Genomic DNA, 22,745 nt, shown 5'->3' on the forward strand with positions numbered 1-22,745 from the left:
GCTTGCAGAGCGCCTCAGGGCACCAACTCTGTCCTTTCATCTAAAAATACTCTTAACACTTCTATTTTAATTCACATTGTCACAAGTCTGAGAGGTCAGTGCTAAAGGTTGAAGTGTTTTTATTTTTTTTTTTATAAATTATTATTACGCTTTTTATTTTTAGAACTTTAATTTTGGCACCGCTTTTTAAATTACCCTCAAATAACATGTCATCAGAATGAATGGAAAGAAGCAGCGTTCAGAAATAAAGAGGAACCATTTGAGGTTTGAATATAATCTCTTGTAGGAAAGCTACTTGGACTTTGATTTGTCCAAATTTGAGCAATTGCGGCCATCATAAAACCTTTAACGGCACAAGCAAAATGTTAAAAATGACACACTTTAGCCATGAAGTATCAAAATGATATTTGTCTGCCAATTTCTAGAAGTGAACCTTTTGTCAGAATTACACATTGTGCATCTAAAATAATTCCTTACTTCAGGAAAGTTTTGCTGATGTTTTGTTAGCGTCAGTGTTTGCGATGTTATAACTCTTAAAACAAATATTTGAACACAAATGGTCAAGCAGCACATGTAGACAGATATGACAATACTCACTTATATATTCTTTATCCTCTGCAAAGAGCAGCAAATATAGAAGCCTCCTGCTGGTCTTTTTTAGTCTTCAATATGGTATTTACTTCAAACTTTTTTTTGGGAGCCTCACAACCAATTTCCCCCCCAGCTCAAGAGTTGAACATTGAAAATCAATTTGACAAGAATGAGACCGACTTACCGGGTACTTGATCTCGGTGTAGTAATTAAGGACCCATTTAGAGCCAGGACCCTTTTGTGGCCTACAGAGACATTTGGGATTGGTGCTAATGAGCTAATATCGCTCCGGCCGGTTGGACACTAAATAACACGAGCGCAGCTGATTGGTCGATATTGTGAGTTGTAAGGGCAAGCATGGAGGGACATTTGGTGACCCTTTTCCGGTGTACTCCATCCATTTTGATTTTGTCGAAAGAACAAGAAATGCAATTCTAGCTTTTGAATATAACAGAATTTGCCAGTATCGGTGTGTGGTATCGGAGCATTTATCAAGTCCGAGTACAGACATGTGATGCATCTCTCCTAATTTAGTCCCAAATAATGAATTTTGGGAGTAATAAAAATGTCAGTTGAATTTAGAGTGTTTGTAGAGTGGCTGTTCTTAAAAAAACAAAACAAAAACACAAGGTTGAGTGCGTGTTTGTTACGCGTGGTATTACATTAGCTTCGATCACTGTTAAGAAATTAAATTAAATGCTGCATCTAAGCTTTTTCTTGTTCCCCGGCGTGCGGAGGAATTGTTTATTTTCAACTTTATGTCTTATCTTCACCAATTGCCATTTTATTAAGCGCGCGATACAATATCAGCCGAGCTTCTTGAATACATTCTGCTTTTTTTTTCTCTCTCAACGTGCGTCTGTTTGCATGAAAGCAACACCAAACTCTGATCGCACTTAAGAAATAAGCCCGAGAAGACACTAACAAGAACGTCCCAGTACGGCGGATGATCGTCTTTCATTTTGCCGGCTGTATTAATTTCTTTTTTATGTGGATGTAACAAAAAAGGTACAGTGGAGCATGAACCTGCGCCACTTTTGTTTGGTTGTCAAAGTGACACACAAAAGGGGAGAGAAAAAACAAAACAACACAAAGCTTCGATGGATGGCAAGCGTTATTGTCGCTTTTGAGTCATCTGCGTACGTGTCGCTATTAGATGAGAAAAAAAGTACATACGAGCGTGTTTTTCGATGTTTAACAGCCGTCTTTTTCCTTGTGTGTGCAGCGTATTCTGGGATCTGTACTGCGCCGCCCCGGACAGGAGGGAGACATGCGAACATTCCAGCGAGGCCAAGGCCTTCCATGATTATGTGAGTCGAGCAAAAAAACACACCGCAGAAACCCTGTCACTCACTCCGGGGGGTTGGGGGGGGGGTTCTCGTGCATTGATATGCGAGGTGCTACAGTTTGCTTTGCTGCGGTTGAGCTGCTGGGTTCTTTTTTTTTTTGAGGGGAGAAGTCTTCCCGCAAGGTGGATGTCTTTAAAAAATGCATCATCTGGGAATGCTGTCTTTTTATTTCATGGAAGAGCCTCAAGAGGTTCCTCTTTGAATAATAGACAATCTTCGTGCAGGTCTATCATTTTTCACATGATTAGGTATCTGTGGTTACCCAAATTGTATCTGGATAAAAAAAAAAAAAAAAATGCCGGGATTTTTCTCGGAATTGGAATGTTATATCTTCAGCTCGAGCGGAGTTGCCGCACAACACCCACCGCAGTTTCGTCTCTGTCTGCATTTCGGGTAATCACACTAGCTCGGACGCTTTAGCTCCACATTTCCTCCAACGATGACCCCTGAACTCTTGACTCTGAGAGGAAACGTCGTCCTGTGATGAAAGGTCACGCCGCGGCCCGTCTTATTTATTGGTCCACATAAAGGTCAAGGCGCATCAAGCAGCTGGCTGATCACACAAGCACATTAGCACTCACACATCTACACAATGCATACGCACATGAAATATGTTTTGCTGGCGGTGGCTAGCAGTGGCGATAAAAGGTCACGGCCTCCGACCCCCTTGACCCCGCTCTTGTGAAGAGCTGCGGTGGTCAATCAGTAACACCTGCACACATAGACATCACATTTCCTTCGGAGCTGTTTGATCAAATTGGGTTTTTGTCCTTAGAATTCATTGTGTTGCCTATTTCAATATGAATATTTCCTTAATTAATTGTTTGGCAAATTCTTGATGAATTATTAATCCATTTAAAATATATATAGCAATATTATTTTCATGCATGGGGTTGTTGTGGTAAAATTCTGCATCTCCGGTGTCCCAATACTTTTGCCGCGGCTCCATGTGTTGCGCCACCACGATTATGAATAGAACAGTTTGCACGCCACACTTGGTAACATGATTAGCATGAGCTCACACGTCGTCAGTCCATGTAAATGAGGCCGTTGAATGGGTCGGCTGCTCGCTTTACCTGAAACGGATTACGGTTTCTATTTTTATGCTTTGCGTTCCTTTCGGGCGCTTTCAGCCCGTAGGCAGTCAAACTCTTGTATGGCACTTGACAACCCAACACATTACATTTGTTGTGCATGTCACACACGTGTGTGTGTGTGTGTGTAGGTGCCAGCTGACACGTTTCTCTGTGTGCGCGTGAGTTGGACCACCATAAGATTAATTACATGGTTAATTAAACCTAGTAGTTAATTAAATCTGACAACTGTGTCTAATTAATCTAAATGCCATATAATTTGCTACACCTTTCTCCAGAGGTAGGCCAGCTGGATACCTGCACGTCAAGGCTTAAACGACGGCCGGGTTGACCCCTCCGCCGGCCTTAAAAAGCTGCGAGTGCATTTGAGCTGAAATGTGGACATTGGAATAAATGCCAGTCGAGAGGAGTTCAAGGATACAAGCGATGATGCTTGAGCTTTGACCCGACTGAAGTTGAGGAAGTCAGGCGAAGAGCGAGTGGGATGGAAGAGTAAGAACTAGTTGTTGGCCTTTCGTTTATTTTGCACCGATCCATCTCCAAGGTTAGAAATTAGCCAGCACCTCACGGCTACGCGTTTAACTACTTTGTAGCAAATGCTTTAACCTTTAACCCAAGAGTTAGCTCACACGACGGAGGCTGTACAAAATTTCCAATTGAGCGCAATTATATTTGACTGACCAGTCCGAGGTTTGCCAAGGCTCGACATTTAAGTCAAGCATATGTATAATAGTAAACCGGTCATCAGCTAGTCTTCAATTTTCAAGGTTCCACCGGCCAGTAAACAAAACCAAAGATGCGTGAGCACAGCACTGCGATTGTTTCCTTTTGCACGATGCGGGAGAACCGTCAGGGTCGACGTCGTGTGAATCCCCAGGGTGACAAAGGGTCTGTCTGTCTCTGATTAACTCGAGCTCGCCCGTCCCTGCGGACTTAGCGGCCCGATCAAGCCTCCACTTGTGGCCCCTTGCTGATAACGGCTCCCTTAACCCCCCCCTCCCTTGGATGCCGGAGTGAAACGCAATGCAACTCCCTGGAGTAGTCACGCGCATGCTCCGCCGGGTACGTGGGGAAGTTTCATCAAGATTATTTGATGATGGCCAGCACGGTGGTGAAGTGGTTACCACGTTTGCCTCGCTGGAGGTTTGAGTTTGAATCCTGTCTCTGGCTCTAATGAGGGTACACGTTATAGAAAATGAAGAGGCGGTCTTTTATGGGTTTGTTTTCCGTGTAAAAAAATATATATATATCAACCATGTGCGGCATATGTGACATTTAGTCATTTGTGTCCAGGAATTGATTTGGTTGCTTGGCAACAGTATTTTGGCTCGATTTGACTCTTTTGGAAAGCGTGTCTTGCTCAACCCTGCCCTACTCGTCCCCCTTTGACGTTTTGGACCCTCCAGTTTGGAAAGATAATGGAATATGAAGTGCTAATCCTCAGATTTGGGGATGGGTTGACAGCTAATCCAGGGGAATGTGCTGGGATTGGAGGCCTGGCCACGCTCCCGGAACCCCTGCAAAGTCCTCATGTTGTCATGCCATAACAATGCAGCCATGCTGGTATGCAAATGACTACACACACGATGCACAATATTGTTTTAACACAGGGATTAAAGAGGCATTTCTTTCCGAATTTAAATTTCAAGTCAAGTCAAGTCAAGTCATTGAAATTGTAGAGAAAGATGAGTACAGGTTTAATTGTCAGTGTTTAACGACACTCCCAGATGAGTTTACTGCCAAAATAAAAACACCCCAAAAATTCAAATTAAATTGTATGGATTTAAACAACCACATCAATGTGTTTCAAGAAAGTCCACTTAGCTTAATGCTAACAAATAATGCAGAACAGCATAGAGTGGCTAACAAAACTAGCATAGATGTTTCTGTGATATACGTAAGATTTTAAGCAACAGATATTTGAACACATACTCATACTCATTTGAGGGTTTTGAATTAAGAGCGTGGTCACGGGAACAAATTCAACTTGTATCTCAAAGCACCACCGTACCTCCGTTCAAGCGGCCGCTTTCATCGTGTTAAGTACTGTTGTCTTTCTGTCAATCTGCCTCCATCTTAGTTTTTAATCACTTTCAATTCCCAGAAGAGGACAAAGTCACGTTTTGTACTCCTCTTTTCCGGAATTCTTCAAAAGCACTTTGATTACGGCAACGTCGACACGAATGATTAAAAGGCACGAAGAAGGCATTTATTCGCACGCACATTAAAGGAGATGGAAGAACGGCGCTCTCCGTGACATTCGCTTATCGTGACGGGACAAACAATCTTTGAGGGAGCGCCGCGCTCGAGACTTGTTGTTGCAGACGTTTCGCACGGGCTCAGCCAGAGGTCACGACCCCGAACATCTGCGATCCATGCCAATACAAGGTCGGCACCCCGCGGAAGCGTCACGGATTTTACGCTGCGAGTGCGTCACTGACACGACGGCGCGGAGAACTGTCACGATGAGGCCTGAGGTGCAAGGGCATAATCTGATATTAGTGTCTAGAAATAGATGGTTAAGACCTTGTTCGCGTTTGTGGAATCTAATCCTGAAGTAATAATCTATTAAAGAAACAGGAAAAAAATATTGGATTTTTTTTTTCTTTGTCCACATGTGAAGCGGGATTTCCTTTTAAGCCTCATCGCTGAATACAAATGCACAGTGTGTTTTTTTTATTAATACTATTATTTTGTTATTATTATTTTAAGTTGGTAGAAGCACAACCCATAATGGTGGATAGTATCGTTAGCACTGTGGCTAGCACTGTGGCCCCCACCCACCGAAATATGGTTGGAGCCATCTGATCAGATTTTTGGTATTTTCAAAAATTTTGGATTTTTTCCACATTTCCAGCCTTTCGCCTAAAAAGAATATTTAATCGATCTTTATCAGCGTTTTCTGAATAATTTTGTGGATTTGTAAAACACCCCAAAAATTTATTTACAGACCCACTGACATCCTTGGGCCCACCCCCATGTCCCCTCCCCAAGGAAAAAAAAAAATCCTAGCTCCGCCAGTGCCTTTTGAGTGCATTCGGAAATACTTTGACTGCAACTGGATGGAAGAAACTGAATGTTCTCAACTCCCGTTTCCCTGCCAGTCCCAATGTCAGATTGTGGAGGAGTTGCACCCTCGGGGAGGTCTACATTGGTGTCACTCAACCCCTCACAGCTCATGTCGTGTTACGCTCCACGTCACGGACGCCGACTTACTCTTCCTCAGGTCCCACATCAGCGAACTGAAGCAGTACGCCAGCTCCTGTAAATTAAGATGAAAAACGATGTCATGATGCGACGGCCGGAAGGTGCGCCGTGGGCCGTTGCCAGGGGACGTTTTGGGAGGGTTAAACATTTGTCAGGCTGTACCACAGTAACAGGTGGCACAGGGGGCGGAGCCTCACTCTGTAAACAAGCTTGATGGCCCCGGCCTTTGTGTGTTTGTGCGTGCACGCTTTTCAGGTTGATGCTCCAGGTGCTCAGAACCACCTCCTCCTTCTTTGTCCTTTTTTTTTTCATGGGGGGGGGTAGAATTTACTCATCCATTCCTTTTTCCTGCTCCCATTCCTCTCAAGTCGTTTTCCCCGCCAACAACGCACACACCCCGCTGCTCTGCCTTTTCTTTTCGTCTCTCTTCTGCGCTCCCTCCCCTCCGCAACATCCCCCCCACCACCACCTCCCCTCTCACAGGAGATTGATTGGGTAATCTGGCCGGGTGCCAGCAGTGCCCGCTTTCTCGCTCGGGGGAAGGAGAGAAGCGGGGGCGACATGACGACATGCCGGAATAATAATAACATCCATAATGTAAGCAGAGTAGGTTTTTTTTTTTTTTTTTTCTCGGATGGAGGGATGAGGGAGGGGAAGAGAGAGAGACAGTAGAGGAATGGAGTTGCCAGGGCGATGTCTTCTTCTTGTTGCTTTAAGTGCTGCCTACACACCGTTTTCCGTCTTTCAACTTTCCCTCCCCCTCCTATACATCCCATGCAGGCATTTTTGTTGTCGTTTTTATTTTTTTCCGGCTGTCCCTTTAAAGGCCAGGCGGCGTCCTATGCCGCGTGTACACCTTTATGTATCTGAGGCGCGCACCAAAGTGCTGCCCTCAAGCTACGTGCGTGTGTTTGCAGTCGGAGGTCTGCGAGTGACAGAAGCAGAAGATCAAATATTGTTTATGATTCCCTCCACCTGTAGGTTGATTGTGGTCCGGCTTAAAGTGGCCATAAAGCATTTGATCCTCGACTCGGGCGAGCGCCTGAGCTCCTCGTGATGCGTGTTTGACGGACGGGGACAGAAGGAAGCTTCAAAGTGAGACGACGGGCGGCTGGAGCGGAAAAGAATATGTCGCCGACGCTCCAGTTGATGCTTTCAAAGTGTGAATATTAATTCTGTTGAAAGAATGAGAATGTAATCCAAGCACATAATTTACCCCCCAAATTTTCTGTGATATTTTTTAAAAAATCACTTCGAATTTTTAGGGTCGCTGTTACGAGCTCGGTCATGGAACGGATTAAGTCGTGGTACCGCTTCGCTTTTCTGTCAATCAAACCATAAAACATTTTAACATTCTTAACAGTGGTACAAGGTTAACCACGAGCCACACTCGCATGGCTTCAACTCTGCTTAGATAACTTTTTGGGGAGAAGCCACAAGAACCTGGCATGAGGTTATTATCCCCACGCGAACAACACTTTGGGCCCCTCGTACTTTTTAAGTCAATTTCAAGGACGAGGGAAATTCGCTGCTCTTTTCCGGCTTCCTGCTTTCTTTTGCCGAGGACCAGCTCGGAGTAGCACTCCACTTCTGCTGTTCCTCATTAGCTCTGAAACATTGACGAGCGCTCAGAGGATTGTCAGGCCGGTCCCCGGGAGACTTTCAACCCGTTGAATCGTTGCATTGAAGCTCCTTGCAGTGAGCGGAGCTGGAGAACATTTTGGATCATTTCCGTATTTACACTGCTGAGGAAGTTAATCCCTTTAGGTAAACTCCAGCGGGATAATAATAGCTTTGTGTTTAGACTTGGTGAAGCAGCATGTGGCTTATAGGAGAAGGTTATTTTGGCTGAGCTGTGGACTTAGGTGTGACCTGACCTGTTGGTTGAAAATGTTTTTTCCTTGTTCTTGAGAATCTTGATTTGTGAGCAAAAAGTCCAGATGCTAGCTAAAGACTTGAGAATTAGCATTTGCTATCTTAAAGCTACACATAGCATGTTTAGCTAATAAAAGTTCCTACGAGCAACTTTGTAGTAGCGTGCCACATTAGCGCTAGTTGACAAATGCGTCCGATAAAAGAAAAATACCAACCTCAGCACACCTTGCTATAGTTTGATTTTTATAAAGGCTGCAAATGCAGCACAATCTGATATCTGTGAAAAATGGCAGCCAATCCGGACAGAACTTAAGCATGGATCGATCCATTGATCGCCTGAGTTGCTTTTCTGCTCTTACGCTTTGGCCACTACTTCTCTCAGTGGAAGTGGGTTAGCTTGTGATTGGCGTCGAAACCTGGCACTGTGTTTGCATGCCCGTGTGTGTGTGTGTGTGTGTGTGGTACAGCCTTGCCAGTCCACCAGTCTCAAGTACCAGCTGAGCACCCAAACTCCCAACCCAAATAAACAAGCCGGCTCTATCAATGACGCTATGGGTGGATGCACGTGTGCACGAGTGCCTTAATTGTTGTTTTTGTGTAATCACAGACAACACACACTTGTCTGTTTCTGTGTGTGTGTGTGTATTGTCTCTTGCTCATTGAATTAAGCAGTGAAACAGGGTCCTTGAAATCTGCAGGACACTGAGCGAGCGTCAAACAAAGACTTTTTTTTTTGTCATTCAATTTCGAGACAACAGACCAAGTTGTGTCGCTCTCTTCGCCTTTTCTTTCCCGTTGCCTTTCCCGCCTCACACAATTGACGCCGCGGCTCTCGTTCTTTACCGCTACCCGGGGTATATTTACAGACGGTGCCTTTAATGCTCCGTAATGATTATTTTTATTCAAGGTACTTGTGAAGCCTGCTGGCTCCGAGTGGAATGACTCCCCATTGGCTCGCTGATTACCTCCGTGGTTGCGGTGACACCCGCCCTCCTCCGCCTCTGCCGCCATTGCCGTCGCCACGCTCTTATTTGGACCTTCCTCCCATTCTCGACATTTATCATTTCTCTCGACGTGTAGTCATAGCGGCTTTTCAAGGGCTCTCACTCAAAATTGACATGTAATGTTGTCGTTGACTCAAAGATCGTAAACACGCACATTTGTACATCATAATATTGCGTACATGTTCCACAACATTGAGTAATTTAAAAAAAAAAAAATCTTTTTTGAACGACTCCCAGAATCAGTTATCACCTTTTCACTGAATTTCTATTTTACATCCATAAGACCAGGCTTGATACCGACATCCGAATTCACCTCCTAATTAATCGACTGGCTCAACGCTTGTTCTTAGCATACAAAGTTTCTCTCTAAATGAATTTATAGCAGCTATTTGTGGGATTTCTCACTAATTGGCCCTGTAATTGATGCTTAACCCAAAGAACATAACGTAGGATCACCAAGGAGACAGAAAATATAACAATACTCACATGCATATATTCTTTATCCTCTGCAAAAAACAGTATATTAAGATATATATAATATATATATAATATAGAAATATATATATATATATATATATATATATATATATATATATATATATATATATATATATATATAAAATTAAAAAAATAATTAATGATATGTATATATATTTTTTTTTATTATGAATATGTCCCTGGCCTTAATGCATTAATAATAAAACCCCAAATGTCACCGCTCACACAATTGCGCCTACACGCGTGTCAGTCCTTCGACGCATCCCCCGTGTGCGGTCAGAGTCGTGTTTATTGTTACACATTTCTGTAAAACGTTGACATTTGGCAGTGGAGAGATCCAGCACGCTGCACTCTTAAAATGGGGAGGGAAGTAAAAAAAGGTCAGTGTTCACTGAATGGAGCCGTATGAAGTCCAAGCAAGAAGTTTTGAAGGCTTTTCTTTCCTCTCAGCTGTTTTTTTTTTTTTTTTTTTTTTTTTGTATGCTGTAATCTCCTCATCGTTGACCAGATTAGCGTCTGCTTCATATTGTGTGGCAGCAAGCAGCCGAGACATCTGGAGGAGACTAGGGCGGGAGGCAAACCCTGATTTGCTACCACATCAGATTACCTTTTTATTATTAATATTTCCATCTGGCTATATTTGGTTGTTTGTCTTGACTTTTTTTTTTTTTTTTTAACCCGTGTGTTTATGGACACTGAGGACACCCCTAATCTAGATTAAGCGCGTCGGATTTCTTAAAAACAACTTTAATACGGGCTTTCTCAATGTGTGGTTTGCGGGGGCCACAAGTGGTTGCCTCATCATTTTGAGCAAATAAATACGTCTTTCCAAATGGAAATAAAATGACTTAAAATTGAGCTCACTAAAACATACTACGTGTAAATTGCGTGTTTGTGTGCTGCTTATCAGAACACTTGCTGGTTTTTGGCCAAACTTTTCCGAATTAGTCATTCATATTTTTCTTGTTGATCCATTTTTAAAATAAATATAATATACTTTCAAGTGACTCACAGTACTGTGCCTAATGGAGTCATATCTGTTTCGATTCCACATTTTTTTTACCTCCCCCTGCTAATACTGCCATGATGCACATCCAAATTGGGCCAAGCGGGAGAAAATAATGCAATTTTGTTACTTCACTCCTGTGATGCAAATCCTTCGCCTTGGGAAAATATCCCATTTGCGACAACAAATGTGGAAAAACAAATCCTGGATTTATATCTTCATCCAGATCTTTCTTGGCCCATGCGGAAGCTCTTTCACAAAGTTTTGTCAAAACAAAATAAATCCAGTTTCTATCATTTGAACATAAATATTGCTTGTACTTGTCAAATTCCCCTTTTTAACTAATTTCACGTATTTCTTTGGTTTTCCCGCCATCTAAAATTAACATAACCGGCTAATTTTAATTTAAAAAATATATATATATACAAAAATGTATTTATGCTCCCCACACGCAGTCTTCCCCTCCATCTTCTTCTGTCTCCGGCGCGCTCTGTGCAGAAATGATTTCCATTCCTGCTGAATTTAATGAGGTTCTGCTGAACTGAGGAAAAAGGCGCAGGGAGTAAAAACACACGCACACACATGTACACGCAGCCACATATCTACTACAGCCAGATTTAAGTCTCCACTCCCTCTCTCTCATAGTAATTCACCGAAGCTTGGCCACATTCTTGTTACCCCCAAACAGATTGTTTTTTGGGGTTGTCATTTTTGTTGTTGCTTTAAATCTCAGCCCCGGTAAAACAGACAACACAAATATTACAAGCCGAGCCTAGATGACGTTTTAGTGCCCGGCGCACACTCGCGCTGACGAGAAACACATTTTGGTTCACCAAGCACGCTGCTTCATGGGCTCCTTGGGGCCCGTGCAGGGGTGGTCACCATGGTAACGCGCTACTCTGTTAAACGCTACCAAATGCTGCCGAACATGTTTGGAGGTGGCTTCGTGTAGTCGCATGGATAAATGAGAATTTTGTTTAGTAGGAGAAGCAAAAAGTGGCAAAACAGGTGGCACGTAGATTTAATTCCAAAACGGCAACTCACGCGGCGCACATGAAGGAGCATTTAGTCAAAATGTCGTAATTGCCGGAGCCATTGTCGCGCGCGCCACTTGAAACCGCCGTCGAGCTCGCGCAGCTAACAAAGGAGCGTCTGATTCCGAAGAGCTGCTTTCCAGCCACCGCTGTGTCGAATTTTGATTGAAAGCTGCTTGAATCTTCAGCAAAGACTCTTAAGTTAGCAACATGAACTAGGCTAGGCGGCCATTTTGAAACAATGGTTGTCAGACTATTCTTGGAACAATAAAGCTTTTTTTCTTCTTGTTGAAAAATAGCTTCTAAAAATACATGTTCAGAAAAAAAATGGAATACAAATTATCTTTTGATGGCATATAGATAAGCAAAATATTTGGGTTTGACCTTTATTTGTTTCTTTGCCATTTCTCCAACATTCGGTCATCACCAAAGCAACCAATCTCCCATGCTCTCCTTTTTTTTCTATCAGCCCCCCCCGCCTCTTCTTCGGGTCCCGGGCAACCAGTCGGCACTCAATAATCTGTTAAATAGCATTGATCACCGCCGTTTAGTTTCCTGGCCGGCTACTTAGGTTGTAAAGCTGATCAATGCATGTGAATGGGAGCCACCTCGATGGCGGATTGACTGCTGGGGCACGCTCGGCAATCAAATCGTTTGTCTTCATTTGCTCCTCAATTATTCGCCGTAATGGCCGCTGTCACCCAAAAAAAAAAAAAACAGGCTCGCACCAAGCCCAAAGCCGACGATCGGTGACCGCGCGAGAGGAAGCGGTATCGCGTGTCCCGAAGTGCTGACGAGGAAACACCGCAAAGTGTTGTTGTGTGTCGCAGATGGTCGATGAGGTCTGACCCAGACTGGACTTCCTGTGTCAGAGAGCCCCCTTTCCTAAAATCATCAATCACTTCTTGTGAGGCGTGAACGTGGCGGTCGGTGTGTGCGTGCGTGTTGCGGTTGTTGTTTTTCCTTTCTTTCCTCGACTTGCCTTTCATGTTCTCTTTTCGGGCTTTATTGATGGCGCTCATTAACAAAACGCATGCTGGAGTCATCAGTGAGCAAATGTTGTACACTTAACGTTTTCGTTCGGTCTTGCTGGCCCTTTAGAACTCCATATTCTGTATGTTAGCATCGTAAAGTGATTTTAGCGATTTGGTTCTATTATACTTAGTTAAAAGTAATTGCTGGAAAAGACTGAGAACGATGTCGTAGTCGATTTCGGAGAGCTAGCAAAACTGATAGTCAGCTGCTTTTGAGAGACAGAAGAGTGATCATTTATTTATATTTTAAAAAAATAAAACTCCCCCATTTCAGCCACCATATGGCCTGCTCAAACATCACAACCTTTTCTTCCCTCCCATCCTCCCCACTCCATGATCTCAAAAGTAGTGGGGGTACCTGTTGATCAGTCACATGACCCCCATCAGGGCTCCGATTGGCCGAGGAGGCAGTCTGACAAAACCTCAGCAAGTTCGCTTCATCATCATAAGCTCACCGCAACCCTCGCCCGTGTTTAATATTGCCCCCTTTGCGACCTTCATTAGCCCCTTTGGCTCTCCTTGTTTCCCTCTCCTCCGTGCCCTTGTTGTCATTTAGCTGCCTCCTTCCCCACTCTTTTCACTTCTCCATCCCGCCGGCCTTTAACTCCTCCGCCTTCCCCTCCATCGCCTCCATCCATCTCTCGCTCGGGCCGAGGACAAGGAGGTGAAAGCCAAGCCGATTACAGCGGCGGTTTAATCTGGCTGACCCGCCGAGGGATTGCTCTGCGCTTTGCTGCGAGGCTGGAGGGCAGCAGGGACGGCGGGTGGGTGCGGGAGGGGCGGAGGATGGGAGCAGGTGAGCCGTTTGGAACGCCACATCGGAGGGAATACGAGCGCCACTTTGCCGCTAATTTCCTTTCCGTCGAGTTGTCCTGCGTGAATGCATGTCTTCTGAATAGACACCCTCCACTCGTATTAACGAACAATCAGTATCCAAGCGCCAACACAAAAACGTCCTTGGCTCCCATTCTTTCTCCCTTGTCCTCTGACAAAATGCCTTATTTTTCTTTCTTTTATGTTTCACTTTAGCAAGTGTGAACTCTGATTGATCAGGTTCAACGAGCGCTAAATCAGATTGCGTCCGCCGGGGGCTACGTCCCTTTCTTTTCTTTTTTTCTTTTCCTTAGTTGGAATCACTTGAAATCACACATGAATGGCGGCGGTAATAAGACAATTTACATAAAAGAGGTTGGGCAGTGTTCATCTTGGCTGATGTCCTCACATTGACACGTGCAGTCAGGCTGGATTTGCAATGCAGGTCCAAATGCCCGAAACCAATTCAAGTCCATCTATGAAACCCAGCCTGAGATACTTCAAAATCTAAAATACAGTTTGGTGTATATTTCAATGTAAACAAATAAAGAGCAACAAGGAGTCCTCTTCTCCCTCCTGCGTATTCCTCGCTGCCTTTTCAAGGCTGGTTAAGCCCCCCCCCCCCCCCCTCCCCTTCAGAATCAGGACCAGTAGGAAGCTAATCCGCCTCTCCGACCGGACCCCTCCTCCGTAGAGGCACAGCGGGGGTGGTCTGATGAAAGAAAGGCTGATACGAGGGGTATGAAAGGCATTGTGGAGCCAAACACAGACACCCGCGCCGACTGTTCTACCGTAGCGCCATCGTCGGAACGTCCCGTCTCCGCGACGCTACGTTTCACTCATGGTGGGAGAGGTGCTGCAAATAAGTGAGCTTCGGGAAGGAATAAAACTACGAATAGCCTGGAGGTCATGCTAATTTTTTTAAAAAAAATTCTCCCTTTGTTTGACTGCCACGTTAACAGTCAAAATAATCATTTTTAATTGGGACCTCCAAAAGGCCACACCAATGCCATGCTAACACTCTTCACAACTGGCTTTTTAAATCCCTTCATTACTTTTTAATTGTAATTCAGACACCCAATAGTTCGAGAGACCCCCTCCCCCCCATACTCCAAAACTCAGCGTTGCAGTTTTTCCCGATGCTTGAAAAAGTCTCAAGGACCCAACGCTGCAATTGAACAGGAAGTTAGCCATTTTGTTTTGATGCTAGCATTTCAGGCTAATTACAGGGATCATACTGTAATACACTCAAATAAGTTTCTGCCTCAATCAATCACAAATTCCCTGACCTCGGGAGATGGGCAACCTCTCTCCATCTTGCAATTCCTTTCCTCGCTTGGTCAGCGTATCATCTCCATAACAGCTACATGGCTACTACTAGCATGCACCTGCTCCACGAGAATAGTTATGTGACCCTGCACCCCGGGGACCTTATTTTGGGTGGCACCAGGTGCAAAGTGGTTTGGGTTGGCTACTTGATCTAGCGGGGTGTGTGTGTTTATGTGTGTGTGTTTAAAGAGGTGCGGTTTTACACTGGGGTCAAGCCTGCCTGTCTGCATACTGGAGTCCAGGAAAGGTCATAGATTGGGTGGAGGTGCCAGGAATAGGAGTGTGAGATGCCTGCGTGTCTGTGGCGTTGAGGGGCACACAAACACACACACACATACACACACACATGCATATGCATGCATGCACAATAAAAGCTGACCAAAGTGGAGCAGTTTGCTCCCAGCCCTCCTCCTTCTCCATCTTCCTCCTCCCCTCCTCATGTAAACACAATGCTGCTTTCTGGATGTGGGATGCCTGAGGGACAGAGCGCAGACAGGAGCCCCGTCACCATGACAACAGCTTCTCCGAGCTTGCCTGACACCCAGACACTATTGGCTGAGGGCTGCGGGGTGGGGTGGGGGGGTTAGAAGAAAGAGGAGGAGGAGAAAGAAGGAAGGTGGGGTGATTGGAGAAAGAGAGAGAGAGAGAGGAAGTTAAGCAAGGGGTAAAAAGAGGAGGAGGGGCGTGGTGCGGTGTTGAGAAAAGGAGATAACGGAGGCAAACGACCCCATTTCTCCTCATGGGGTTGTGCGGCCTGCTGGTGGGCTTGTGTGGCGCTCACATGAAGAGGAAGAGGAGGGTGGCTCAGGAGGTGCCCGTGTAAGACGGGGTGCCCGCCATCTTCTCAGGGTCATACGCCGCTCTTCTCTGTTGCATGTAAATGTTGGCACACGTGCTTCGCTGCGTGCTAATAAGCTTTTAGCTTCCTCCAATCCGAGAACCTCTGCAGTTGAGAAAATAAATATATAGAAGGAAATATGTATGGCGAGCATCTATTGATGCCTTACCCCAAAGAAACGACAGCTACACTGCATTTGAAAAAATAAATAGCGTAAATGTTCCGAACTCCTGTTTCGAACTCCCCTCTGGTGCCATAGAAGACCTTCTTGTCACTGATACCACTCCATGGTTTTATGATCTGATGGCAAGAGCATGGCATGGTCAATAGGGCTCAAATATTTTGTATTACTGTCCCTGTGTGTGTATGTGTGCGTTGTCAGCCTTCTGGCACTGCTTGAGGGACAAAACAGTGAATGAAATTTGTGTGCGTGTTTTGGAGCATGGGGAAGGGGGAGCAGTGTGTGTGTGTGTGTGTGTGTAGCTGCAGTCTTCCTACCGTTCTGTGATCCCTAGCATATTTAGATGAATCATTGAAGAGGGGGAACGAACATGTGTGTCCCTGAATATGTTTTGCGTGGCGCATTGCTCGCTCTGTGCATGTACAGAAATGTTTCCGATTGTGCACTCAACATGTCAAAAGTGTATCCATTTGCACACACACACACACATCTAACCACGCTACTTGTGTAGATCAGCCCAAATTTCACCACAAACACAGAAAGACAAGAACACACACACACTTTCCCCCCCCCCCCCTCTCTCTCTCTCTCTCTCTCTCTCTCTCTCTCTCTCTCTCTCTCTCTCTTTCTCTCTTTCGCTCTCTCACACACACATACACACACACGTGCACAAACAGCTCCATTTCTTTGTCTCAACTTCTGGTTCTGATTTAGGAGCCCACTATGCGTTCACCACCCTCCCTCCCCTTCACGCTCAGTGTATGTGTGTGTGTGTGGGGGTAGGAGGGGCGGAGCCAAAGAGGGTCAAAGGGAGGCAAGCGTGTTCCACCTTCCTGCCACTGACTAATACTTGGAGACATCTTCTCCTCCTTCCACAAATGTCTTCATTTTCTCCTTCCATCTCTTGTACGTGTCGTTGCCCGCCTTCGTGCTTCATTTGTGTGTCTGTGTGTACAAGTGTGTTGTCCTCTCCTCTCTTTCTGGGTGTGTGTGTGTGTGTGTGTGTGCCAATGCGGCGCATGGCTAGCTGCCGCCGTGCCGTGGATATTTCTGTCAGCCTCCATTTATCTATTGATGGCAAACGCTGGCTACACGTGCGCTCCATGCGAAGGCGCCCTCCCTCATCCCTCCTCCTCTGTTGTCTCAGAGTAAATATTTGTCAACCTCCATCCCGGCTGACCCGGGAAGTGTTGGCTCGGCGACCTCAGGAAGCGCTTAGGCTCTCCGCCTCGCTTGGCGTTTAATGGCAACAAGTCGTGGCGAGCGACGGGGGCCGAGTTGCTAACCAAAACAGCAGCACCTACGGAGGCTGGGTTGAACCAAATATGCCGATTTAGTGGATGTTGTAAATCATTGTGGAGGTCGAAAGACGTCAGATTCGACTCAACATCGATTCATCGAAATGCAGATATCTATTTTTGTTGTTGTGCTATTATTCAAACACTTGAGCGCTTTGGCATTCACTCCTTATCTCTTCTGCGACTCTCCTCCCTCGCTTACTCTTGCAACTTTCTCCTCTCTCCAACATTTCTACCCTTCAGCAGGCCACGTGCCTCCAGGGGCCCTCCTCGCAGGTTCAGCAAGTCCCACAGACCAGCCATTGTCTTGGGAATGTGGTTTTCAACCCCCCTCCCCTCTCTCCCTCCCTCCCCCCTCCCTCCCTGTCTGGCAGCAGACAGGGTGAGGTGTTGTTTGGTCAGCAGGTCTGAAGAGTAGAACCTGATTTACCTCGGGAGTGGGCCTGCCAGTAACGCCGAACTTGACATATATTTCCCTAATATTATGGATCGACCTTGAAAAGTTGCTCCAGTTGTTTTTCTTTGTCGCTCTTTTAACCGCCGCGAGTTTACCACCACGGCACAATGAGGAAAATTAACGATGGATTCATCGATTAAAACCATGAAAACTATCGCTGTCTTTTTTTTCCCCTCCAGAAGCAGTAAAGAAAACTGTTTTACAATAACGTATTTCATATAAACACACGGCAAATGACAGATTTAGTAGCAGAAACATCTATTTATGAGTCGTTTAAGTTTCTCTCTGCCGGTAATGATGAGTTGCAAACTGCCCATTTAAGACAGCAAAGACGGCTTTTATTTTCCGCCTTTTTTTTTTTTTTTTTTTTACTAATACAAGAAGTCAAGCCGCCGATTTGTCATCTTGGTAGTTTCAGAGACGCAACCAATGTTCTATTTGTGCGTAACGTACGTTGGCTGTTTGGACCCGTCGCAACGCCCTAGCTGCACCTTGGTCGTCATGGTAACGAGTGCCCCTCTGCATTGTACAGGCGGCTGTTTTGCCCGAATTGCTCCGAGTCGGGATTTATCTACACTTATTAGCGGTCAATGAATTGATCCTGATGTTAAATGCTAATGCTAAAGCTAAGGAGACGCACTTAGAAGAGGCTCAGAGGGGGAAAACATGTTGCAGTATTTACGTTTGGGCTCGACGTCACGTGGCGATTGACTGGCTGAGGGGATGACGCTACATGACGCACAATAAAATCGGATCCTCGTCGCGGACCACCGAGTGAATTTTTCCATTTATCAAAACGTTTCAATCCCAAGCTGTCGCTTTGGCCTTTGGAGGTGGAGGTGGTCTACACGCCGCTGCCTCGGGGATATGAAATGGAAATTAGTTGTGTGTGAGTGTGTGTGTGTGTCTCATGGCCCAACCCCCCAATGTCTGGCGCTCAAGAGGACTGCTCCTTTGGGAATGCCTCTTCCTGCCTGGCTCCACACACACATTAACACACACATACTCAGACGCGCGTTAAAATAGAAAACGGGTTGAGTGGATCAGACTGGCGTGCGATGGTTTTAAATGTCTCGTCTGTGTCTTGTCGCTCACTAAACATAAGCGGCGAATCCACACGACGGGGCGGAACGGCCGACCGGGCCCGCAGGTGGGGGACGTGAACGGACCTGAACCACAATCCTTGCCACGGATTTTATCCAGCTCATTTTTCCGACATGATGAAAGATTATAGATGCTAATTCTTGTTAGCATTTTAACCGTATTGTAGGTTTTGAGCAGATTGGGTTACGTTGGGTTCATTATTTTGAGCCAACAGATTTGGTTGAAGATTGCTTTTTAGTTGTGTAGTAGAGTTGAAGGTTTTTGGAATTGTTGCTGGCGCTTGGATTGCTAAAGTGTGTCACGCCACGGCCCCAAAGGGGATCAAGGTTCAAATCCCGGTCAGGGTGAACTTGGTAACACCGAGTTGGATCCCTCAACAACAACATTTAGGCCAATTGCCAATTCCCAGCCACTAAAAATCCTTAGCTTGAATTGAAATAGTTGGTGCCTTTCATTAGGAAACATTATGTACTTTAAGAAAAAAAATAACCCAAAATGGGATCGACACATCTTTTTAGGTTATTCATTTAAAAAAAAAAAAAATAGCCGAGTTAGCTTTTTACATCCAATTCGGCTTACTTTTGACCCAGCCCTTTTTTTCCCTCTTCCTATAGAAATTAGAAAAAAGGAGTCTAGCAGCGTTATAATATAAAAGAATATCTGAGAATAAGGAGGTAGCCATTGCTAGCAAGGTTGCCAGCAACTCTTTTTCATTTTTAATAGTCTCGTAGGAGGTCTGGCTGATGAAGTGTTATGTTATTAAATTTTGGCCCCAAAAGTTGGAGCTGCAACACGTTCCCGTCGCAAGTGTGGAAGTGTGTGTCTGTAGGTTGGATGACACCCGAAAATGCAAAGATGCCACCGGCCGCAGTTGGCGCTTGTGGAAATAGTTTGTTCCCACAGTCGAGCTTTTGCCGATCCTTTATTCACTGTTCAAGAGAAAGCTTTCCAAGTCATCTTTGACCATTTTTAACTGTCATACTGTCTCAGTGTAAAACCAAGCCATCAGCGTTTGACAGCTTAGACTTTGCCGTTTTTTTTTTTTTGGAAGCGTATCATTCCCCTCGCCGGTGGCTCGCCCATTGACACCGTTGCAAAATGCCACCTGGCAAAAAGTTTGTCTGTCCCCGATCGAACTTCAGTTTGAGAAGTTTTATGGCTGGCCGCAATTTACACTTAGCATGTCAGTTTATTTTTTTTAAATATGAAATGCTCTTATTTAATACCCTGTTGTTTGCGGCCTCAATAAAATAACAAGAGTACGCTTCAAAATGTTATTTCCTATTAGAAGCATCAGTGGGGGGTCACATTTCTTGCGTTTTTGGTGCGGAGGTCAATCGCCAGGTGTGCGAGTGTAATTTTCTCACAATTGTTCAATTCTGTCATAACAGTGCAGGGCAAGTCATTATCACAACAAGCAATCCAGTCAAATAAGAAGGAAGCTAGTGTGAGCTTCATGACAACAACTTTTACGGCAAAAAATATTTGATTCTTCAATTTGAATATTAACAGTCTTTGCAACATTTTTGATACAAAAGTACGCCTCGCGAGATTCACATAACTCGATGCGATAAATCCACATTGGTGTCAATCAGAGCAAATTCACTCTTTACGCGTTCAATCAAATGTGCCATTTTCAAGGATTTATTTCATCCTTGCTTGGCATACAACCGGAAGAATAAAAAAATCTATTGATTCTGGAGAAGGAGAACATTTCACGTAACCTAAATAAATGTAATATATATTATTTAAATATTTAATCTATGGTGGTAAAAAATATATAAATATTGATTCGGCAAACTATCATATTATTAAATCATATTTATATTCTGCAAATGTCATATTCCTTTCAATGTAGTGTGTTGATTTTAGCGCAATTATGCTAATGAATCATTTTGCACACTTGTAAGGGCAGTTACGTGACACTATTTACACTAATTCAAATATATTTGCTCTTCTCATCTCCAATTATTTACATATATTCATAAAGAAAGGTGGCGGGAACAGAACAGCAAATCATTGTTAAATGCCACTCTGTATTGCTCGCTAAATGTCATAAAGTGAAGGGCGTGCGCGGATACGCTACGTTCCCACCAGCCATGTTACGAGTGTGTGCGGCAGTGGTGAAAATGTTTGTGTGTGTAGGTGTTATTTATGATGAGGCTCAGACACTAAAGGCATTCCTGGTGTTTTTGCTGTCAATCTCCATACCTTTTGCGGCGCCAACTCTTGCCGTCTGCTGCTTCCGTTTGCACCCTTCCTCGCTTTCTAGAGAATTCCGCTCGTTTGAAATGGCGGCTGTTGGCCTGTGGAATTTCTGATGGTTTTTTTTTTTCTCACATATAGGCACAACGTGTAAGCATGTGGTAGCAGAGTTTGGATTTTTTTTTGTAGAGAGCTGTGTGGCCATGCTTCCATTCTAATGCCCCCCACCCCCACCCCCCCTCCCATCTTTATGATTAGTGGATGTTAGGGTGAAAGCGCGCCTGATGAAATGTGCGCTTGCGCTTTGATTTAAAGGCGCTGGCGGGTTGTTTTTCACCTCTGAGGATTTATGTCCAGTAGTCCGAATGGAAGAGGAACAAGAGAACAAGCGTCTCTTTCACTCGGAGAACTGGTAAAAATTGCCACAGCATTTTGCCTTTTACAGTTAACCCGGATATCGACCCAAAATGTATTTATATAAAGCCACAAAATAGCGAGGGTGTGTACACTTATGCAACCACAGAGCTTCAGTTTATTAGTAGTTTTCCTTTCAAAATATTTTTTCTTATTTCAATTAAATTGTCACATTACTCGTGGGGGGGATTGACATAACTTATATTAGTCTAATTTTTTTTTTTTTATTTGACTACTCAAGTTGCCTGAAAAGTAAACAACTCGGTCAGAGCAACACCAGCGGAACAAGTCATGCGCTAATTTATAACTTATCTGAACGCACCGTTTCCTTCCCTCAACCCACACCTTTCATCCCGCCACATTTAGCTTTGTCTCTAGCCTCCGAGCATTCCCTAATTAGCCTCGTTAATGATCTTCAATTAGGCACCCTAGCTGCAAATGCAAGCTCCACTCATAGAGTGCACATAACTGAGTGCGCGTTGGTCCTGAGTCTCTCGTGGCGACATCGAGTGCTTAATGAGGGAGTAAAAGGGCACGGGCCGAACGAGTGCCGTGTGTGTGTGTGTGTGTTTGTAATTAAAGAGCAGTGCCAGCAGGGGGGACCTGTGTTAGGAAGGGTCGCCCGGGTGAGTAGCAGGCTGTCGGCAACCTCTCGACACTGCCAATAAAGGCTTTGCGTGGTGTGTGTGCGCATCCATGGATCCACTCGTTTAATAAAAATATCAAAAACGATTGCATCCTACTAAAAGCCTTAAAATTTTAGACCGAAAATCATCTGGGAGAAGCTACTTTGAGTAAAGACGTGCTTCCTTGCTATCCCCTCGCTATTTGGAAGTAAACACGCGCGATGTGAACATGCTTCAAACAAAACATCTCTGTGGTGGACCATGAAAAGCACAAATCCATCTGATCCCACTGGGGGGGGCTTCAATAGTTTACCTGCGTTGTCCGTGTCATGTGTCGCGTATCCGTCTCCGCAGTCTACCGCCCTAATCAATAGCAAGTTTACTGGCAAACAGCCTCGCCGTTTTTAATGTCGTCCTGTGAATGTATGTGTGTAATTATTTTGTCAGCTCAGGGTGTGAGGTGAACTAGAAGAGTTCGATACTTTTTTTTTCCCCCCAGACTAATAGCAGCACACGTATTTACTCTTTGAGTACTGTCCGATAATAAATACCGATGAAAACACCATTTTAGTCAAACTTGCTCCTGCTCACCTTGGCCACCAGGGGGCAGTGTGATGTGTCAGCTTGTCGTCTTCTCGTAGAGGATAAAGAATATATGACTGTTATATTGAATATAAATGTGTTAAAATATGAGTTGCTTGGTTATATGTCGTTAGCATTAAGCTAGCAGATGATGGCTTTTATCGGGAAAAATTCTCCTAAGTTGAATCAGTTGTATCTCAAGGCAC

General features: G+C 44.6%; 1 protein-coding gene across 2 annotated transcripts in view; it reads left to right on the forward strand.

Annotated features, from left to right (window-relative positions):
* ssbp4 (single stranded DNA binding protein 4) overlaps positions 1 to 22,745 on the forward strand; it is a 52,951-nt gene that overhangs the window by 13,286 nt on the left and 16,920 nt on the right. For both annotated transcript variants that reach the window (XM_049729297.2, XM_049729307.2), the window contains exon 4: positions 1,817 to 1,901. In XM_049729297.2, coding sequence (XP_049585254.1) covers positions 1,817 to 1,901 — 85 coding nt within the window. The remainder of the gene's footprint in view (positions 1 to 1,816; positions 1,902 to 22,745) is intronic.

The sequence above is a fragment of the Syngnathus scovelli genome, chromosome 10 (genome assembly GCF_024217435.2).
Source record: "Syngnathus scovelli strain Florida chromosome 10, RoL_Ssco_1.2, whole genome shotgun sequence".
In the NCBI taxonomy this organism is placed as follows: domain Eukaryota; kingdom Metazoa; phylum Chordata; class Actinopteri; order Syngnathiformes; family Syngnathidae; genus Syngnathus; species Syngnathus scovelli.